The 21,067-nt window shown below is 44.3% G+C and overlaps 1 protein-coding gene across 2 annotated transcripts; it reads left to right on the top strand.

Moving 5' to 3' along the window:
- The first annotated feature begins 2,098 nt into the window (after nt 1-2,098).
- On the top strand, nt 2,099-18,346 carry LOC308335152 (uncharacterized protein). 2 transcript variants are annotated; one of them, XM_080792154.1, is made up of 7 exons: nt 2,099-2,321; nt 4,559-4,644; nt 6,003-6,092; nt 6,224-6,298; nt 14,159-14,229; nt 14,354-14,525; nt 14,710-18,346. In XM_080792154.1, the coding sequence occupies exons 2-7, from the start codon at nt 4,588-4,590 to the stop codon at nt 14,917-14,919; spliced, it is 675 nt and encodes a 224-aa protein (XP_080648280.1). In that variant the 5' UTR covers nt 2,099-2,321; nt 4,559-4,587; the 3' UTR covers nt 14,920-18,346. The 2 variants fall into 2 exon arrangements, with proteins under 2 accessions (XP_080648280.1, XP_080648281.1); XM_080792155.1 differs by lacking the exon at nt 6,224-6,298.
- Nucleotides 18,347-21,067: the final 2,721 nt, after the last annotated feature.

Here is a 21,067-nt window from a genome sequence, read left to right as displayed (position 1 = left end):
AGGGGGACTACCAAAATGGCTTCTATATGTTAAATTACAGCCAGTTTGTTGTGCAGTCAGTTATGTTCATTTCTAGTACTGCCTTTTTTCATATTAATGTACACTTATACAAATTCTACATCTGTGAATTATAAACTACAATGGTCTTCCTCTTCCACTTGAAAAAGTGGAGAGATGTGAGCACTAGAAAAATAACGGAGGAGAGGGCGTAAAATCAGGGTACGGAACTTGTGACATCGTGGACCGACACTTTAGAAGCGTTAATATTGTAACCTCGACGCAGAAAACATCAGAAATGATCCCAGAACGTTATCTGAGATTCACTTGAGGAAGGGAGGGTTAGTGTTAGTCAAATAACTTAATTTTCTATCAAAGTGACTCTTCGAGTGCATGCCTGACTAAAATCAAACAATATATGACCATGACTTTAATGATGCTTCACACAGACTAAAGTATAACAATTTCCTAATGTAGTGTTAGTTTAATCTGAAATAAGTCTTGAACAATCAAAATGCCATAAATGTGGCCTATAGTATAGTCAAATTAAGTAAAGCAGGTTCTAGTTCATTAGTTATATGCTGCTAGTTATGCAGTCCTTAGTGATTAGTTCACTGAAACGGTAACTGTGCAGCAGAATTTCCCATGGGAATGGACATTTCCTGATGATTTCCTTTGATGAAACTATACCCCGGAGTAGGCTACTGTGTGCACACGTGTGTCCACCGAAACCATACTCTCTCTGCAGACTCTGTGCAGAGATGTTTGTTTGTTTGTTTGTTTGTTTGTTTGCCCCTGGGATAGGCTACTCAGATATAGATCGGAAAGTCAGAAAATAATTATGTTCCAACTTTGCCTTGAGGAAATATATACAGGATATAGGATTTACAGTATGGTAAATCCCAGGCCCTTATGGGCTACTGCTGCCTACTATTTGACTGCAATGGACAAAAACTCAGTTTGTCACTTCTAGGATTGTCCAAATACGTGAAATTAGAATGCCTGAATGGACAATCGGATACAGGCACTGCTAATCTTAGTTGTCTTGGCTATGGTTGAAATTAAATTGGCATCAATCAGATATCTCAAAGAGAATTTGACTGAATTAGCAAGCTCCTTTAAAGGGATATTTCACTTTCAAAAAAACTTTTGGTGATTTTATCATCTACTCAGGCTTATGTGAACACCCCAGACAGTTTTTAAGTTGCTCGATTCAGTATTTAGATTTTAATTAGATATTCATTTTAGCTGCCTTTCCCCCTATATATACAAACGCATTGTAACTCCAAACTCCATTTATACCATGATAGATTCATCAAAAACACCCATCCTTTTTTCGGGTGACTGTTTCGAGTCTGCCCTCCTAATACGTGAGGTGCCCGTGTTTTTTTTAATTACTTTTTTCTGTTATTTTTTTTATAATGTTTTGGGGAAATGAAAAGCTATCAGGGAAAGAAGCAGTGGTTTTCAACCAGTGGTCCGAGGACCACCAACGTGTGGTAGCCTACTTGAGGAGGTTCCAGGTGGTCCCCATGCAGATAATGATGGAAAGTTGGTAACCAAATGAACCCTTATAGAACTTTAACTCTTGAGATTAACAACCAAATGGAATGGATTAACAACCATTACGGGTCCATTTGGTTTCATTTTACACTCGAGTTTGTATAATACATGATTGTTAAACATCTGTGTTACTTAAGTTTACACAATTATAGAATATAGATTTATTTTTATTTTGATCAAACGTTTGCCTGTTATCTCTCCTATATGGTATTCCAACATCAATTCTGTATGGAATTGTGCAATTTATAATCTTGCAATGACAATGACAACACATGAACACAATATTCTTTAGTTTTTGAATCTGAGAGGTCCGAGGATAAATCTAAATGTTATCAAATGGTGGTCCGTGGCTCAAATGCAGAATAAATAATGCATTGATTAAAGTAAAAAAACATCACAGTGATCATCTGATCTCCCCTCCAGCTCCATCCATATAATCTCCCCCATGCAGCCCCGCCTACCTTTCTGCGCGCCCCCGCGTTGTCTTTGGAACACTTTCGATTTGGAACCTTTATTGTAGTCAGCGCGCCGACGCCGATTCCCTGGCTGTCGATCATTATTCGTCGGCGTTCGTTCTGACATCATCATCACCATCACACAGAGCATAATAATGACTAATATTTTACAATCGCTGCAAGCTCATGGCTCCACAGTTCTGCAAAGACAACCTCTGCTGCTGCCGTATTATTGTCCACTACCTTGAAATATAAAGGATTTGGATACATGGAATATTCTCTCAGAAGGATGCATTCAAGTTAAAGGTAAGGTTATAGCCAGGATTTATTTTACAGCGTAGGCTATTGCTTTTATTTTTATTTAAGTTTATTTCAATAACATCAGAGTTTGAGGCACAGAGGTCAGGGTTGTGTGATTATTATTATTTTGCGATATAGCAGCATGGGCTAATCCTCTTGACAGTTCGTGGGATGATGCGAATGGAAAAGTTGGTACCCCCGTATTACGTAATTGGAGTGCGGAGACTGCTCTGCTGACCAGCTGTTATGCGTGACACTAGTGACAGCTGGCATTTTGCATTTTGTGACGCGTTTAAGATTATGTAAAACATTTGCCCACCGCTTTAGAGTATGCTAGACTGCTGATAATTTAGCATAAATATAGGTACAGTAGGGACTACTGAGTAGGCTACTTTTACTTATACTAATTATCATGATCAATCATAAATTGAACTTTGACAGGAAAAGACTCGCTCACCGTATAAACAAAGAAGTAAAACTCCTTAGACTTGAGACTTAGAAAAATATATTTTCTTTTATTTTAAGATGCTGTGCTCATGGTGCTCTGTGCTCATGGTGAGATTAAAAAGCAAAACGTTTTCGGTCCTCAGACCTTCGTCAGTGCTATGGTTTTTTACAGACAAAGAACTTGCTTTTAAACAGCTTCCAAATAATACAGCTCAGGTGCTGTGCATTACTAATTGGTGACATCACCAGATTGTGGGCGTGGACATTACAGAAGAGATAAATATACAAAATCAAAGTTATATAAGAAACAAAAATATTGCATACATCACATGACAAGTTCTTTGTCTGTAAAAAACCATAGCACTGACGAAGGTCTGAAGACCGAAAACGTTTTGCTTTTTAATCTCACCATGAGCACAGAGCACCATGAGCACAGCATCTTAAAATAAAAGAAAATATATTTTTCTAAGTCTCAAGTCTAAGGAGTTTTACTTCTTTGTTTATACGGTGAGCGAGTCTTTTCCTGTCAAAGTTCCTTTATGTTTTTGAGACCACCGCTACCATAGTCAAGTTCAAAGAGAAAAAAAGGACGAAGAAAGGCGCAACAGTTTTCTCAGTGCTTCAATCATAAATTGACCCATGCATGGTCTAGCCTAACATGTCGTCTTTCTTTATAGGCCTAATATATAGGCTCATATAACTTTTTCTATTACAATATTTTCACGTGGTGGTGGTGGCGGCGGTGTGGCACAGTACGTGGGATCCCAGTTGAAGTAGCCTATAGGTTCTTTTCAGGCTTCGTACACACATATCAGACCAACATGCTCTGTGCTGTCCGTGTTTCATGGCCGCCTCAATGCTTTTCCAATGGAAACAGTTGTGTGTGATGGGGGGAGGGGGGCAATCAAACACAAGTGTTTGGTCAAACCACGGAAAAGCATTGGGGCGGCCATGAAACACAGGCAGAGCACAGCACAGTTGTTCTTTATGTGTACGAAGCCTCAGAGTATCCATATACCATTCCCTCCCACACGCACACACACACGCACGCACATATGCGCGTGCGTGGTCACACTCACCGAATGAAATAACTGCTCTAAACAGCTGTTGAGTTGAACCGTACTGTAGCAGTTTATGATTGTGTGGGAGTGGATCTGACATCAGAGTGGAGACAGTGAGGTCAGAGTGTAACCCCACCCAGTGATAGCATCATAGGCAGACCTAACCTCGCGTCACCAGATATTCTATAGTTGTTGTCATCATCATCATTATCATCATCAAAAGACGAGAATAATAAATTAATAATATTGAAAAACAAACAAAAGAAAATGGGACAGGTATTTAGTGTCAGTTATATTCTATAATTATCATAAAGGTACATTTTGCACTTAGAATTACTGTAATGTAGCTTTGTCTACTTGTTTATAGTGGTATAGGCTATTGATCTACAAGCTCACTCGCAACACACTGCAATAATATTTGTGAGCTGACCTATTGCTATAAGCCAGCATAACGGCGTGTCGCGGGTTCGACTCCCGATCCCAACGACCTTTGCTGCGTGTCACCCCCCATATCTCTCCCCATTTCCTGTCACCATACTGTACACTGTACAGTGTACACTGTACAGTATGGTGACAGGAAATGGGTGTACACTGTACACTATCCAATCCAATAAAGGCTTGGAAAAACCAAAAATATATCTATATACCTCCATGACATGTGTGGACCCCCTGGTGGTCCCTGGACCTGATGTTGAGAAACAGTGCACTAACTAGCTTGTGTTGTGTTGTGTTCAGGCTGGTCTATGTGAGCCAGTTCAAAGGGTATGCCTCGGAGGGAATCGAACCCCCTCCTTTCCTCCAGAGAGACATCCTACAATGAGGTAAGGTGTGTGTGTGTGTGTGTGTGTGTGTGTGTGTGTGTGTGTGTGTGTGTGTGTGTGAGAGAATGGATTCTGCTTTTGGAATCTACGATGCAAATGAGGTTATGTAACTATCTCTTGCAAGCATTAAGCTAGGATGACCGCTTATCGAAAAGTGGTTTAGTTGTCAGAGGAAATTGGATGCGAGCAGATATGTGATTGAAGCAGAAAGTATGTCATTATGACAGTGGTTCTCAACCTTTTCAGGCTGCGACCCACTAAAATAATCATAATTGAGCTGGGAACCCACCCTTACAAGCACTTGGAATTGTAGAGTTGAGGCATTAGATTTTGTTTGACTTGGTTCCACAGATAAAAATGGTGAAAATATAGCAGTTTGTAGATTTTTGTCTCTTTCTTCTAATATTTGACAATCTGGCCAATGTTTTACCAGGTTTTTGTGTTGCCATATTGTTCTTGCTTACTGTAAGACAAGTGAAGTCGCTCTGGATTAAGAGCGTCTGCTGAATGCCTAAATTGTAAGTTGTCAAAATTCATGTCAGATATCTTGTTCAGACATATATTTTGTTCTGGCTGAGTGGCTGTGGCTCTATACGGATACGATACGTATACTGACAGCTAAATTGTGCTGTCAAAGTGATACTATTAGTACAATGACAGTTTAATATTCATATCTTTGTTGGTGCTGGAGATAGATGGATATATACAGTATTTTTAACATAAGGAAATCACTTCACAGAATGGCACTCATATACTTAAGTGCCTTGTCAGCATCTCTCCATCACAGTCTGTCCATCCATCCAGCCATCTTCAACCGCTTATCCGTAGTCGTAGCCGTAGAGAGAGAGATAGTGCTGTACTGTTGCCTGCTAATGAGAGAGAGAGAGAGAGAGAGAGGAGGGGGGGAGTTCACTCACTCAGTTCACATGGGTGTGATTTTTTCTTTAAAACCAGGAAAGCAGGCCTGGGCCATGGCTCAGTGGTCCAGGCACCTTGGCTGGTAATCCAGTCTGGCAGTGTGCCGATCCCGACGGCCCTTACTGCATGTCCTCCCCCCATCTCTCTCCCCATTTGCTGTCAGCCTACTGTCTGTCCCTCTATAAAATAAAATAAAGGCGAAAGCCACAAAAAAAACATAAAAAAGAAAAAAGAAAAGGAAAGCATCTGTATCATTTTAGATTTTAGCGCTGGATTTTCAAAAATAGCGTATGTACTTTATAGGGAGGGCTGGTCAGCTCACAGCTTGTGCATCTGCTATTTTTGAAGGTTTTTGGAAAAATCTGATTAGGCCTACCGATTGTAGAATTTGGTGAATCTCTCTGTCTCTGTCACCCCCGTCTCTCTCCCTCTTCTGTTAGATGGGGGCGAGTTGTGGCGAGCTGGACATGGTGTGTCTCTGCCAGACTGGTCCCAGTGCTCCAGTGTCAAACACACGCGCGCCTCCACTGGTGAGAACTCCTTCCTCTAACTTACAGTATGTGTCGACAAACATTGGTGCCATCGCCTCAAAATCTTTAACACACACACACACACACACACACACACACACACTTATACAGTATATTTCTTGTGTATTTAGGAAACATTGATGTGTGACCAGTGTGGGAAGAACAGGGTGGTGATAACCAGGTACTCTGATGGATATGGCACAGAGGTAACTGTGTGTGTATGTGTGTATGTGTGTGTGTGTGTGTGTGTGTGTGTGTGTGTGTGTGTGTGTGCGCGCACACACGCGTGCGTGGTTGCCTGTCTAGTGTCCCCTTGTGTTTCAATATTACCACATCTCTCTCTTTTGTTATGGCTGAGCTTATGAGTGACATCACCTTGTGGGGTGCTTGGTTGGAATGACAACATGCGTTCGCTCGGGGGACACTTCTGTCGTCTATTGCCAATATCAATGTGCGTGTAGCATAGTGTATGTTCATCTGGGCGATCTCCGGTGCCGATTCCTCCACCTCCCAACCACCATTTGACCATCCTCCTCAATTTATAATTTAGGCATTTTGCCGGCACTCTTAATCCAGAGTGATTTGCAGTAAGAAAGTCACTCTGGATTAAGAGTAAAAAACTCTTAATCCAGTAAAAAGAGTAAAAATTTGGGATGTCCCGAATCCCGATACACTTTTAATTAGTCATCATGATTCATACGTAAGCTAAGCACCTAACAATGGAATATCATAATGAATCTATACATATACACTATAGAGTGCTATGTCTACATAAAATGCTATCTAAATTACTTAAATTACCACAATTTTTGTATTTTTCCAGTTTTTCATGTGTCTATGAGGTGACACCGTGACAGTACTTCATTAGACACCCTGGAGTCGTTTGTATGTGCAATTGTGTATCAACTTTGTATTTAGGGTTTCCCTGGAGGCTGAACCCTTGACAGTCAAACGGGCAAATTAAATAGGCCAAGATTTGGCGAAAATAGCAGACCTGCAAGCTCACTCACAACGTGTCGCAACGTACGCGATGCGTTGTGAGCGAAGGATAATCGGGAGTTCCTAACACTCCAGACTTTGTTGTGTATGAAACCCTCTTGGGGCTCTGTCATCGTTGGAAGCCGCATGAAACGCCCACCAGTCTGTTAATAATTACCCATGAACTGCACCTGTTTTACTGAGGGGTCCGGTGAATCACTGCGAAATAACTCTTAGTCACAGCCTAATTAAGTTGTGCATGCTCGTGCTCGCAGATACAAGAGGGCACGCACGTGCACAGCCACACACACACAAACACACACACACACACACACACACACACACACACACACACACACGGACCAACGTGTCGTGCACACATACAAGTACACACAAACATGCATATCAGCAGACGTCAGCACACACACTCAAACACCTACCCACTGCTGTTCCAAAAATACAGTGAGCTCGATGGGTATATGTATGTATTTGGTTAAAATGGGTGGGGTTTAAAAAAAGGCAAAAGCTTGCTCTGGTGCACTGGCCTAAAAGTGGGTCCTTAAAAACTGCTAAAACGTCTGAAATGTATGTATGTAGGTGGGTATGTATGTATGTGTGTAGTATTTTAAAAGGGGGGGCTTTTTAGTAAAAAGCCCAGCCCATAAAACCTTCATATATTTAAAACAAATCCAAAATAAGGTTACCAGTGAAGGGCAAAATGCCTATTCACTGGGGACTATGCAAGGCAGAGGCGTCCACCCCCCTGAGTCCAAGTTAAGCTAGACCGCATACCTAAACCAATGTCCGAAATGTCTTCTAAAACCCAAGGGTAAAATGGATATAAAAATAGACAGTAATAAAACCACCTAAAACCATAAAGGAGTAAAAGTTCACAGCAAGGCCTGGAAACCATTTATTGATTGGACAGATAAAAGACCAGAAAGAGATAAAAATCAACTTCTTTCATTAAGACCAGTGGGTGTTACAGTTAGTAATTTTTTAATCCATCTGTGCTCCATGAGTTTCCGCTGTCCACTGGTCCATCGGACTCCACATTCCAGACCTGAAATGATGAGGTTAGCGATAGAATGGGATTGAAAGTGTGTGTATAGGGTTGTGTGTATGTCTGCTCGTTTGATGTGATATAAGTGTTGTTTGAGTCGTGTTTCTAGTGTGTGTCCGGTTTCTCCTATGTAGTGTTTATGACATTGTGTGCAGGTGATGATGTAGACTATATTGGGTGTGGTCAGAGACAGAGGGTCCGTGATGGGGGAGGAAGTGTGACTATGGGGGTTGTTGATGAATTTGCGGGGTTTGAAATGGAGTGTATGTGGCTGTGGGGGCTTGGGAGGTAAAGTGGAAAATTTGGAATGCACAAGGAGGTCTCCCAGGTTCCTGTTCCTTCTAAGTGCTGAAATGACTTGATGTGCTTGTAATGGGGGGTAGGATTGTTGTGTAGTGGTGAAATTTTGTTTAAATTTGTGGTGAAGTGGTTGGAGTGTATGTGAAAATGTGGTTATGAATGGGAGTAATGTTTTAATTGTAGAGGAGCCGATGGCCTGGATGGTGAGAGAAGAAGAGTTGGAGGAGGGAAGACATAGAGGAGAGGGTAATGTGTGGGCCCCGTCCAGGTCCGTCCCTGTCCCTGCGCTAGAGAGGGGCCTCTGATCCGGGTGCATGCTCTGAGGTGGCTGGGGAAGAAAGCTGGGGTTGAGGTTAGGGTTAGAATTGGGGATGAGAGGGTTAGGGGTAGGAGGCAGAGTGTTGGTGGAGAGTGACTGGGTGGGGGAGAGAGAGGCCAGGGCATTGCTCCTGATGGTACACAAAAGTCTTTTACTATAACCTCTCCTTCGGAGGACTGTAAAGAGTGTGTGTGTGGCCTGATTGAAGTGTTCCCTATTGGATGAAATCCTGAAAAACCGAATGATTTGTGATTTGATGATGCCTGCAAAAGTGTGCTTTGGGTGGTAACTGTGTTTGTGGAGTAGTGCGTGTGTGTCTGTGTCCTTAAAATATATTTTTGTCAGTAGTCGTTTATGTGTCTGGTCTATTGTATGAAAAAATACGGTGGTGTCCAGGAAGTTAATCTCTGTTGGATGAATTATGTGTTTGATGGTTATGGAAGCATGGTGTGTGTTCAAGATCTGTAAAAAGTTATCAAACTGTTGTAAGGTGTGTGGCCAGAGCCCTATGATGTCATCTAAAAATCTGAAATACATGGTGGGTTGTAGTGGACACTTTGCCAAGGCCTCTCTCTCCCACTCACTCATGTAAATGTTGGCATAAGCGGGTGCAAATTTCTTACCCATAGCTGTGCCCTCTATCTGTAAATAGTGTTTGTTATTAAATGTGAAATCATTGCAATTGAGACTAAGTTCTAATAGTTGTAAAATGGCATTGTCTGGTCTAGTGTTGTCCGGGTGTGTCTGGAAGAGGTTTCTAACTGCCTGTAAACCAGTGGCTGTATGTATGTTGGTGTAAAGGCTGTCAATGTCTATGGTGAAAATGTATGTGTGTGGTGGCACAGCTATGGGCTTGATTTTTTCCAGGAAATCATATGTGTCTCTTAAATAACTGGCGTGTATGGTGGAGAGGGGGTTGAGGAAGTGGTCTATATATTGTGCTATGTGGTAGGACTCACTGCTGCAGTCTGATACTATGGGTCTGCCGGGAGGCACCTCGAAGGGAATAGTCCAAGTCTGAGGATCCTTGTGGATCTTGGGTAGTAGATAGAAAATCCTAGGTCTGGGGTTATCGGGTCCATAGAGGAAGTCGCGTTGTTTGGAGGTGATGTAGTTTTGGTGATAAAGTGTTGTAATGATTTGTCTGAGTTTGATCTGAGTCTGTGGTTGTATGCTGGCTGCTATGTGAGTGTAATATCTAGTGTTGGATAGTTGTCTGTTGGCTTCATATGTGTATTGGAAATTATCTAAAATGACTATTTTTGAACCTTTATCAGCTGGTTTAATAACTATTTGTGTGTTGTTCCGCAGTGTTGTGATGCTGTTCCGTTCGTCTGTGGTCAGGTTGTCCGGTCTGTCTGGTGATGGGTGGTACTGATTAAGTGTATGGTTATCTAGCTGTATGAGGTCTCGTATCCTGCCGTCCACCTGGGAGAGTTTAGGCTCCCAGGTGGAGGGCAGGACAAAGGGTGTAGGTCCGTCTGTCTGTGTGTTTTGGAAGTAGTCTATTAATTTAAGTCTCCTATGGTATCTATGTGTGTCCCTTCGAAGTGCCTCCCAATCCGTCCCTGTGGGTCGAGGAATGTAGGCGAGACCCCTCTCCAGCAACTGGGCCTCTGCGGCCGTGAGACGGACGGACCTGGACAGGTTCAACACATTGGAGTGGGGGTCAGGTGCTGGTCGGAGGGACTGAATGGCTGTTGGACGTTGAGAGGAAGAGGGGGGAAGAATGGTGGTGGGCGGTGTGGGGGAGGGGGGAGGGGGGGAGGGGGGAGGAGAGGGAGGAGGAGGAGGAGGAGGAGGAGGAGGAGGAGGGGAGCCTGTTGGGAACAAGGCAGGTACCAGAGGAAGAGGAGAGATAGGGCAGGAATCCAGGCTGCTGCTCCTGTTTAGGGAAAATTTAAATGTGTGCACCAATGGTTAAATATTGTGACTGCTGTGGTGTGTGTCCAGTGTATGTTGTCGGGTTTTGTGTGAAACTGGTCAGGGTCAACTGGTGGGATGTATGGGAAATGTGTTGTGATGTACTGGTTCATGAGTGTGAGGTTCTTTTTCTGTTTGACTGTTAGGAACTGGGAGAAGTTGATGAGGGGAATGTGGATGCTGGCGTTGGGAAAGGTCCGTTGTGCCTCCTTGTGCATTCCATTTAGCTGCCTATAGGAGGTCTGGTCTGTATCATTGTCCTTGCAGTTGATGCCCACCGAGAGAATGACTTCTTCTACCCTGGGGTGAACCTCCGCCTTTTCCAAAATCTTGGTCAGGTGGTTGAAGGTCGCCCCAGGGTAGCTGTCTATTTGGAGCTCAGTGTGGTGTGATGGTGGGATTCTACTTAAATTGGAGTCCCCCAAGATGGCCACCGGCTTTCGGACCATGATGTTCCAGTCCAACACCTTTCTCTTAGGCCTGGCCGTGTGAGAGGTGGGTATACAGGGAAGTGCTGGGGATGGAGGGGGTGGTGACGTGTGTGGCTGTGAGGCGCCAGTAGTGAGAGGCTGCGGGATCGGGTGGTTCTGAGAGGGTTCAGAGGGGCCTGTTTGGTCACGGTTGTTTCCGTATAGAGGCCTACTCATCATTACCCGGGATCTTAGGGTACCGATCCCGCGCTTCACACCGGCGCCTCCTGTGGGGGAAAGGGAAATGGAGTTTAAAACATGGAATGATGCTGTGGTGTGCTGGGGAGTGGTGGGTGTGGTGGGAAGGACTAGTGAGGTGGTTTGGAGTGGACTTGGGGCTGTGGACTCCTCACAGGTGGAGCACCCTCTGGGTTGGAAACGGGGGGAGGTTCCAGTGGTGGTGTGGGTGGACTTGGGTGTCGAGGAGGCAGAAGGAAGGGGATAGGGTGAGATGCCCGCCACCTCCACCTCCCGAACACCGCTAGGGGGTCCGGGTGAAGAGGAGGCAGGCAGTGTTGAGTCCTCCGGGACAGGGGGGAGGGGGGTTGTGGGGGGCAACCGGGAGCTGGTCCTCTGGGGTTTTACTCTCTGTGGCTGGGGGGGCGCCAGAGCAAAGGCCTCCGGACGTCTCCCCAGCGACAGAGAGCAAATGGGTCTGGGTGGTGGGCGGGGGGCACTAGGGAGGACGGGTCGCCGGTCTGTGGGGGTTATGAGGAGGGGTGGGATGGTAGGCCGCCTGGTTATAGGGAAGGTGAGAAGGGGTGGGATGGAAGGCGTGGGGAGTAAGGCTGGTGGGGAAGTGTTCCTGCCCAGAGGAGGGGGGAACACTTGGGCTGGGGTCCTAGGGTGTGGGAGCAGGCCAGGCCGAGCACTAGCAGAGCTATTGGGAGGTCTCGAGTGAGGTGGAGGGGGGGCGGTGTGTGTTGCTGTGTGTGTGTTCGCTCGTGTATGTATGTTGTAGCGGTTGGTATGTGTGACATGTTGCTGTGTATGTTGTCTGTGTTGTGTGTGTTGTGTTGGCTGTCTGTGTTGTGTGTGTTGTGTGGTTGGCTGTGTGTGTCGTGTGGTTGGCTGTGTGTGTTGTGTGTGTTGTGTGGTAGGCTGTGTGTGTTGTGTGTGTTGTGTGTGTGTTGTGTGGTTGGCTGTGCGTGTTGTGTGTGTTGTGTGGTTGGCTGTGTGTGTTGTGTGTGTTGTGTGGTTGGCTGTGTGTGTTGTGTGCGTGTCTGTATCTGTAGTATGTTGCTAACCCGGGTTAGGGTTGCAGTAGTCAGTCTCTGGGTGTATCTTTTATGTGCCCAACCTATGGCTATGGTATAGGCCATAGGGTTATGTGGGTGTATGTCTGGTGTGAGTGTGTCTATGGTGTCTGTGTAGTGTGTTTGTAATATGTGCATGTTTGTGTTCATCCAGTTATGTGTGTTGTGGGCCACCTGCGTGGTGGTGGTCTCAGTGGGGCAGGCGGGCTTGATGAAGGTGGTGAGTTTGTTCACCTGTCTCATCATCCCAACAGGGAAGGACCCTGTCCGGAGAGCCCTGTCAGCCACCTCTCCATGGTGTACAGCTTGGATTATTTTAAAATAAAGTTTGGCTGTCTGCCTGGTGGCTTCATCGGGAGGGTGACCAAGGGGGGGCTGGCTGTTAGGTACAGGGTGATGGGGGCGTGTAGTAGGGGTATGGGAAGATAGAGGTATAGGGGGATATCTGTTGGTGAAGGGTGGTCTAGCTACTTGGGCATATGTGGGTCTACGGGGAAGTCTGTGTGCAGAGGGATGTTGCATGGTGAGGGTGGTGGCTAGTACTAATAAAAGGCACTGGGGTTAAGTATGGAAGCACTTAAAAACAACAAATACAAATTTAAAATACAATCCCATCTGGGGTGAGCAGCTGTAAAATATGCCGCCCAGGGTTGGGCCCTTACCACCTGGGTTGGACGCGCCTGGAGCCTGGAGCCTGGCTGGAAAGCTGCCTGCAGTAGATGTTGTGACTGCAGTTGATGTTGTGGCTGCTGGATCTGCGGGCTCAGTGGTGGAGATGGTGAAAAGTGGACTCAACAACGCGTGCAGTTGTGACCAGGGTTGGGCCCCCCATAAAAATTGTATTAAAAACCAAATTTATTGATTAAAAGATGCCACCAAGACTTAAAATCAAAGAAACAATTAAAAGGGGTCTATGCTAAAAGGTCCTGACGTTTCGCTGTTCTTGCAGCTTCTTCAGAGGATAGCATATCTGGGGCAAGGGTGAGAGCCAACACCCCAAGGAGGAAATAAGTAAGGTGGTGTGTTCTGTGGGTGGAGTTAACTGTGGGGGTGTCCTAGGTGGTAAGGTGGTGGTGCCATGATATGGTTGGTCTGGGAGTGAGGATGGGGGGGTGCATTATGGAGGGAGGGGTTTTCCTGTTTGGGATTTGTTAAAGGGATGGGGGGGGGGTGGAAAGGAGGGGGAATAAGGAATAAAGGGGCTATAGTATAGCTAGCCTGTACTGTATCCCATGATATAAAAGAATAAAGGGTATATGTATGTATGTATGTATGTACGTACGTACGTAGAGTATGTATGTATTTTAAAAGGGGGGCTTTTTAGTCAAATCCAAGCCTACAACACCTTCAGATTAAAAACCAAAGTTAGGTTACCAGTGAATAGCAACCTGCCTATTCACCGGGGACTATGCAAGGCAGAGGCATCCAAAGTTAGACTAGACCGCATTCCGATCTACTTTGGTTATTTTAAAATAGTAGATAATACAAGCTATTCTTTTTTTGTGTGCAAATCTTTGAAAAAAAATGTAAGCCATTTTTTAACTTCAATCTTTGCTATTGGCGGTCTCTGGAACAAAATATTTTGAGACGGGGGTCGGCGGCCAAATACATAAAACATTTGTAGGGGTCCTTGACATGAAAAAGTTTTGAGCAACACTGATATAGCAACATATTTTTTTCATATAGAACTGTTATAGAATCGGCCTCAGGTTTTAAGTGGGTTAAGTGAGTCACACAGTCATATTCATGTATTGCAGGAAGAGTGTGTCTTGTCTGATCCTCAAGGAGACAGCGACGCAGATGCTGACACGGAGGATACAGACAGCAGGTTTGGCGCGCACACACACACACACACACACACACACACACACACACACACACACACACACACAACTTGTTCTTTTCCCCTTATTCCCATCTGAGATTTTTAATCTTCGACTTCATTGGTCCAGGTTGCAGGAGCCAGGCTCTCTCCAGCGAATCAGCTCGCGGAGACGCAGGCGTCCACGGGTGGCACGTCAGGACACCACAGAGAGCGAGGACGATGGCGGACGCAGCCACCGGTCCCATCGGTGGAACCTCCGGCTCAGTCCCCATAAGGCAAACAGCAGGACCATTCTGGAGGTAGCCTGGGAAGCATTCCTTTTCGGGTTTATGATCCGGTCGGGAGCGGATGATATCGTTACGTCATGTGATAGTCGGTGCTTATAGTTACGACTGTCACAGACGAATAATTATATCATATCGTGTGACATTATGTTCTCTTTTCATTAAATATGTCTTTCTTGCTTCTCTTTCTCTGTTTCAGGAGAGCGTGTCTCAGGTCAGGCCGTTGGTCATCTGTCGGCAGAGCGTGGAGGGACAGAAGTCTCCGGAGTATTGCGGAGGCCCCCGACGCATGGCATCTCTGTGGTCATCGTCCCCGTCTCTACCGGTCATCCTTCTCGTCTCGCTACCCCTCTCGCTGTCCCTCGTCATGTTCCTCGTGTCTTTTCTGCTGCCGTGGGCAAGCATTTGACGGCCAACCCCATTATTCTTTTAGGTTTCTTTTCATACCCGAGACTTTATTTTTAACTTCCAAAAAACAATCAACATTTTCTCACTCTCAACCCTCAACTCTAGTGACAGCATTGGACCGGATGTGTCCAAACGGAAAACGTAAGGGTTCAGGTTCTAATAACATTAGTACTGTGAGGAGTGTTCAGGTCATTGTAAACAGCTGGCAAGACAGGGCACTATAACAGTAGGAACCTTTGTTTTTGAGGGGCGCTAGCCCCTCCTATACACAGGTTTAATTAATGTTTGTCTTTAGTTCAATGTTTGTTTTGTAAACGCATTGACAATGAAGGGAAAATGTACGTCATAATGTGTCATTTACGTCATATTGTCTCTTTATTGTTAATGGCGTTTAATGTTTGTGTTTGCACCGTTTGTTTTATATCACATTACATCACCTAATCAACATGAGTTAGACTTTAATATATTAGCGCCCCTCACTTCACACAGGTGTGATTTTTTAGGATTTGACCAGGCCGGCAAGGTCATGTTTGTCACGATGTGGTTCTGGAGGTGTAGGACCAGGCACAGGCAGAGGAGTGAATTCAAGTGGTTTTAATTCTCAAAAACTCACACTGTAAAACAACTTGGAATAACTAGGACATAACTAGGACTTGGAATAACTAACTAGGGAAACACAAGGAACTGACCACATAATTTACGACGACGAACTGATAAGGAACTGCAAACACTGGGGCATATAAATAGAGAAGACTAACTACACACAGGTGAACTGGAACACACAATCAACACTGGGATAGGCTAACAGGCAACAGGACACAGGTGGCTAGGGTTACACTAATACAGGGAGGTGAGACAAGGCAGGCGACAGAAAACAAGGCAGGAAATCACAGAACACTACTCCAAAATAAGGTACAGAACACAAATACAAGTAATCCCAAAACACAGACAAAGTCCAAGGGCAGAGGAGCGTACCGTGACAATGTTCTATCTGGAGGCTAAATATTGGACAGAAGACTTCCAGTAATGATTGTTGTTGTTCTCTCTTTTATTTACAGTATGTATGTTTGTTTTGCAGATGGGTTCCCAGATTCGGTCTCACTCCGTATTAAATAATAGCAAAGAATATGTGCAGTATACGATGAGTTGAATGTTTTACATACTACAAATGTAGGCATATACCGAAGCAAACAAACAAGGCATCTCAAAATAGTCAAAAACAGTTAGTCGGTAACAGGTTGATATCGACATATGTATCTAGAGTGTTAACTCAGCCCTTAATTGTCACAGAATTACAAACCTGTGTCTGCAAAGTATCACAATATCTCAAACATCAAATATTATTTTAAAAATCACATCCGTGTGAAGTGAGGGGCGCTCTTATATCATCCTACGTCATCTCATTCTCAACCAATGGCACATCTCCCACCCAATCACGCCGGCCAATCACAATTTGAGTCCTCACGTCTGTCTTCAATGTTTGTGCTTACACACTTTTGTCTTCAATGTTTGTGTTTCTTTACGCAAACACTCAAGCTGGGCATATATACTGTATAGGAGGGGCTCAAAACAGAGCTGGTTCTCCGCGTCCCTGTGCATTCACATCAAAGCTACAGTCCTTCGTCATAGAACCTAACAGCATCTGGCATCCACAGCTCTCTCTGTCTCTCACCCCCTACTCTAGTCTGTAAAAATAGAGCTCTCAGCAAACTCCTCAGGGGGGGGGGGGGTCACCCAGGTATGGATGGAACAGGGAAACATGTACAAATGCAGCTAAGGCTGAGCTATGCAATCCCACATACAGTATATATATACAATGTACCTGCAGTCACAGTGTATCTACAGCAATAGCTTCTCTCTATACCTCCCATCTCTGCTGTCCTTGGAACTGCATTCAGCCTCTACCACATCCTGAATCCTCCCTGAGCTATATACACTTTATCAATGCAGGGACGTATACGCTTCTAAAATAGAGACCGACCTAGTTTTTTCAAATGCAGTTGCTGGAGGGGATATAGGATTTGGAACTGTATAATGCACGTTCACATTGTGTCAGTATCATGGGGTGTGGTGCCTGAGTGGAAGATAAATATAGTTTTTTTGGTGTTGCAGATTGACCCGATAATGCTGTTGGGAAAAACAAAAAGGATTCTATTCTTAATTGGCTTCCTGTTAAACATATGTAGTTTATACTGTATTACAGTAACATTGTTAATCTGTTGTTTCATGAATAGATGATAAATATTTTGTATTGTTGCAGATAGACTTGATAGCACAACTAGATTATGACTGGCTTCCCGGCAGGTATCGTTATCTTTGCTCCAATCTGACGCGGTTCACACTGCTAACATGAGTCATTTTGTTTTGTTTTTTGTTTTGGTGGAGTATCAAGGAAGGAGATATTGCTTTGACAATCCCAGCTAATTTGACAGCACTGTTAAAAAAAACAGCACTGTTAAAAACAAACTGGACTTAAAGCGTAATAGCTTCCAAAGTCTCGCATACAGCAAACAATTTGTCATCCTCGTGTCAATCTAATAATTGATTAAGTGTGTCTGTATGGATTTGATTGGATGGTATGTGTGTTTAGTTAACGAATGATGACTATGTAATACTGTCAAGACAAAACTATATCAGACTGACAGGCGTGGACTTGAGAATTGGACTTGAGACTCGTCTTGGACTCGAGTCACATATTTGATAACTTTAGACTTAATTCATCAAATAAAAAACTCGACTTGGACAAAAGGTTTAGGACTGGCCTGACTTGACTCGGGAGTCGAGAGCAAAGGCTTCTCCACTCCTTTGCACAACAGTGACTGTGTCCCACCTCTGCAGACTGATGAACTGAATTGGCTCCAACAAAATATCACCACTGCTCCCATCTTGAACTGTATCCAGTGTAATTAAAAGCCATATAGGATTGTAGCCTACTGTGCAGTACAGTATGTTTCGACACTTTGGATTATTCGTATAATTGGCGTTTCAGCAAAAAATATCGCTATGGCTGAAACCTTCATATTATATTTTATCTACGATGTGACACACTGATAAAAAAAAATAAAAAAAGCTTTGCAACATGCGTTTATGTGCAACCGACCAACTGTACAATTTAACTCTATCACTTGTTTTGAGAGACTGAAGAGTATATGCTGTGGTATAGTACTTATTTCAAGCTACGAGGACTGTATGGTATACGTTAGTACAATCAGAAATTACTTTTCCTGTGATGTTGACTGACATCACCTCTGCATCGCAGAATAGATGCAAGTCAGATGTATGATTTGTGTAATGTGGAAGAACTTCCTTTTATCAATGTTCTCTATTCCAGATTTCACAGAATATATAATTCCTTGTGTGCGTGTGTGTAATTTTATTTTCTCCATGAGCCACGATAATACAAATAAAACTAGATTGTATAACGAAAACGTTTCTTGTCCTCTTTCTTCATCTTATCATTATTAATTCAACTCAAACTATTTCAGCAAGGTCCATATAGTCCAGAAGGATATAGGATGTGTGTCTACGAAATTAGCAATAATGGACTTGACTGTTTTTCTAATTGTTATATTTAATTCAACTACAACTATGACTAGTCTTTAGGAGACATAAATCTAATAAAACCAAAGCACTGGTGGTATATAACATCTTATGACATATCTCAGAATTACAGGGATGAAATATACTACCTATAGCGACAAAGAGTCGCGTTGGGTGCCTGCACATATGCACACATGGCATCAACGCATGGTGTTGTGTGCAGGCGCCCTACACTCTGTCTTTCGTTTTCTTTTCTTTTATCCCCCTGTTCCCCTCACTGTATATATACTTTTTTTCCCTTTTCGCTTCCTATATGATGAATTCCTGTTCTGTTCTTTAACTACATAGAAGTGTCTATTTGTTTGTCTCTAAATGTTTTGATGAATTGAACAATGTGGACCCTGTTGTAAACAAGTGTAAGGCTTAATTGGGTCGTCCACTCACAGTTAACAGTCTTTGTATTGAGTTTGTGCTTGAAATGTACTGTAATTCTGCAAACTGTTAATAAAGATTTCAATCAATCAATCAAAAGAGAGAATCAACCAGGAGCTCGATGGAGGTGCAAAAAAAGTGTAAAAGTAGACAGGGGCTTCAAAGATCAGTGGGACTGGAATACTGAAGAAAAGGTGGCGATCCAAGCACTAAAAAAGGTATAAAAACCCTCTCCTCATTTTTATACCTTTTTCAGGGCTCGGAACGCCGCCTTTTCTTCAGTACACTACTTATTACTTTAGGAAACATTTGTTTACTTTTAATTTCAATTCAAACTATTTCAGCAGGGTCCAGATAAAAGACATGTCATAGCATTTAGAAAATAAACAGTAATAGATCATATGAAATCTATATACAATGTAGGCCTTTATATGTATATAAAGTATTCTGTCATCACAATGTACAGTATGTACTTCAAATGTGTTGTCTCACCACTTCTATCTCCTCTTGACCCAGATTCCACATTTGCCTGCGGAAGAGCCATGTGATCCCACTGGTGACCCTTCAAGCATGCCTCAGAATGCGGAATGGGCACAGCCCCGGTACATGAAAGGTCCCAACCACCAAGAGCTAAAACTAGCTTCCAAGTAAATACCTCTTCTTGTGTTAAGAAGGGTTGGTTGTCTGGGGAATCATAAGGGCTTGTCACTCACAAGAGATTCACTTCCACAAGAGACACGGAGGCTCAGAGGACAAACCAAGAGCACTCTTGCTGCATGCAACAATTCACCTCCATACAATGGACTGCCATACAGTACGCATATCGCTCAGCTTGAAGTGAACCTGTACATTCATCCACGCTACCTGTGTGAGACGTAAGTGATCTGGTTTCTTCCACCATTCCAGGCAGGAAGGGAATATCTGTCAGCCACTGCTCGGGGAAGAAAGAGAGTTAGATCCTCAGAGAAAATCTTTCTTTTCTTTTTTTCCCTCCTTTTTCATGCAGTAAAAGAAGCAGAAATTATGGCAGCAAATGTAGGACGTTCCCTAAAGGAGTGGACTGAATGGAGGGAGAGGATGGAGATAGACAAGAGGAGGCAATTAAGACAGAGACTGAGACAGAAATACACAAAACCCTGGAATGAGAGGGATGTGATTGGGGAGGCGAAGGAGGACGAGGGAGGTGATGAGAAGGTGAAAGAGGAAGACTCAGGGAAAAAGACGAAGGAGAAGGAGGATGGCAGAGTAACCCATGCAAGTCATCAACCTACTCATCAGGAGCAATTAGGGGTTCAGTGTCTCGCTCAAGGACACTTTGACAGTTACACAGGGGCAGCATGCGGATCACACCGGCTCGACAGGGAACCTTCCTTATCCCAAGCTGCCACTCTACCTTCTGTGCCACTGCCACCCCCAGGGAAAAGGACAGAGAAAGGGAAGGATGGCAGAGGAGACCCGCATGCAAGGCACCAGCCTGCTCCGCGGCAGCAATTAGAGGTTCAGCGTCTTGCTCAAGGACACTTCGACACTGACACAGGGGCAGGCAGGGTATCGAACCGGGAACCGTCTGTTTCCCAAGCGGCCACTCTACCTTCTGGACCACTGCCACGCCCAGGGGAAAGGATGGAGGAAGAGGAAGAGGATGAGAGTGTAAGCAATGCAAGGCACCAACCTGATCCGCAGGAGCAATTAGAGGTTCGGTGTCTTGCTCAAGGACACTTAGACACTGACACAGGGGCAGGCAGGGGATCGAACAGGGAACCTTCCATTTCCCAAGCGGTCGCTGCACCTCCTGGGCCACTGCCCCCCCGGACAGAGGAAGAGGAGAGTCAGGATGGAGGTCAGGAAGCAAACGTGGAAAAGGAGGAATCACAGAATGAGAACAAGGAAGAGGAAGCTGAGGAGGTGAAAGAGGACGAGGAGGAGTCCAAGAAGGGGAAGACGAAAGAGGAGGAAGGGGAAGGTGGTGATGAGAAAGCAAAAGGGGAAGATAAGGAATCAGGAAAAAAGGAGGTGGGAAAGGAGAGGAAGGAGGGTGGCGGCGAGGAGGCAAAAGAGAAATCAGATAAATCAGGAAAAAAGGAGGGAGGGCAGGAGGAGAAACAGGGTGGAAGTGAGAAAGTGGAGGAATCAGGGAATAGGAAGGAGGAAGGTGAACAGAGGGAGGAGAATGCAGG

Source organism: Protomyctophum bolini (assembly GCF_963924005.1).
Source record: "Protomyctophum bolini genome assembly, chromosome: 20".
NCBI lineage: Eukaryota > Metazoa > Chordata > Actinopteri > Myctophiformes > Myctophidae > Protomyctophum > Protomyctophum bolini.
This window is presented reverse-complemented; position numbering and strand designations above follow the sequence as displayed.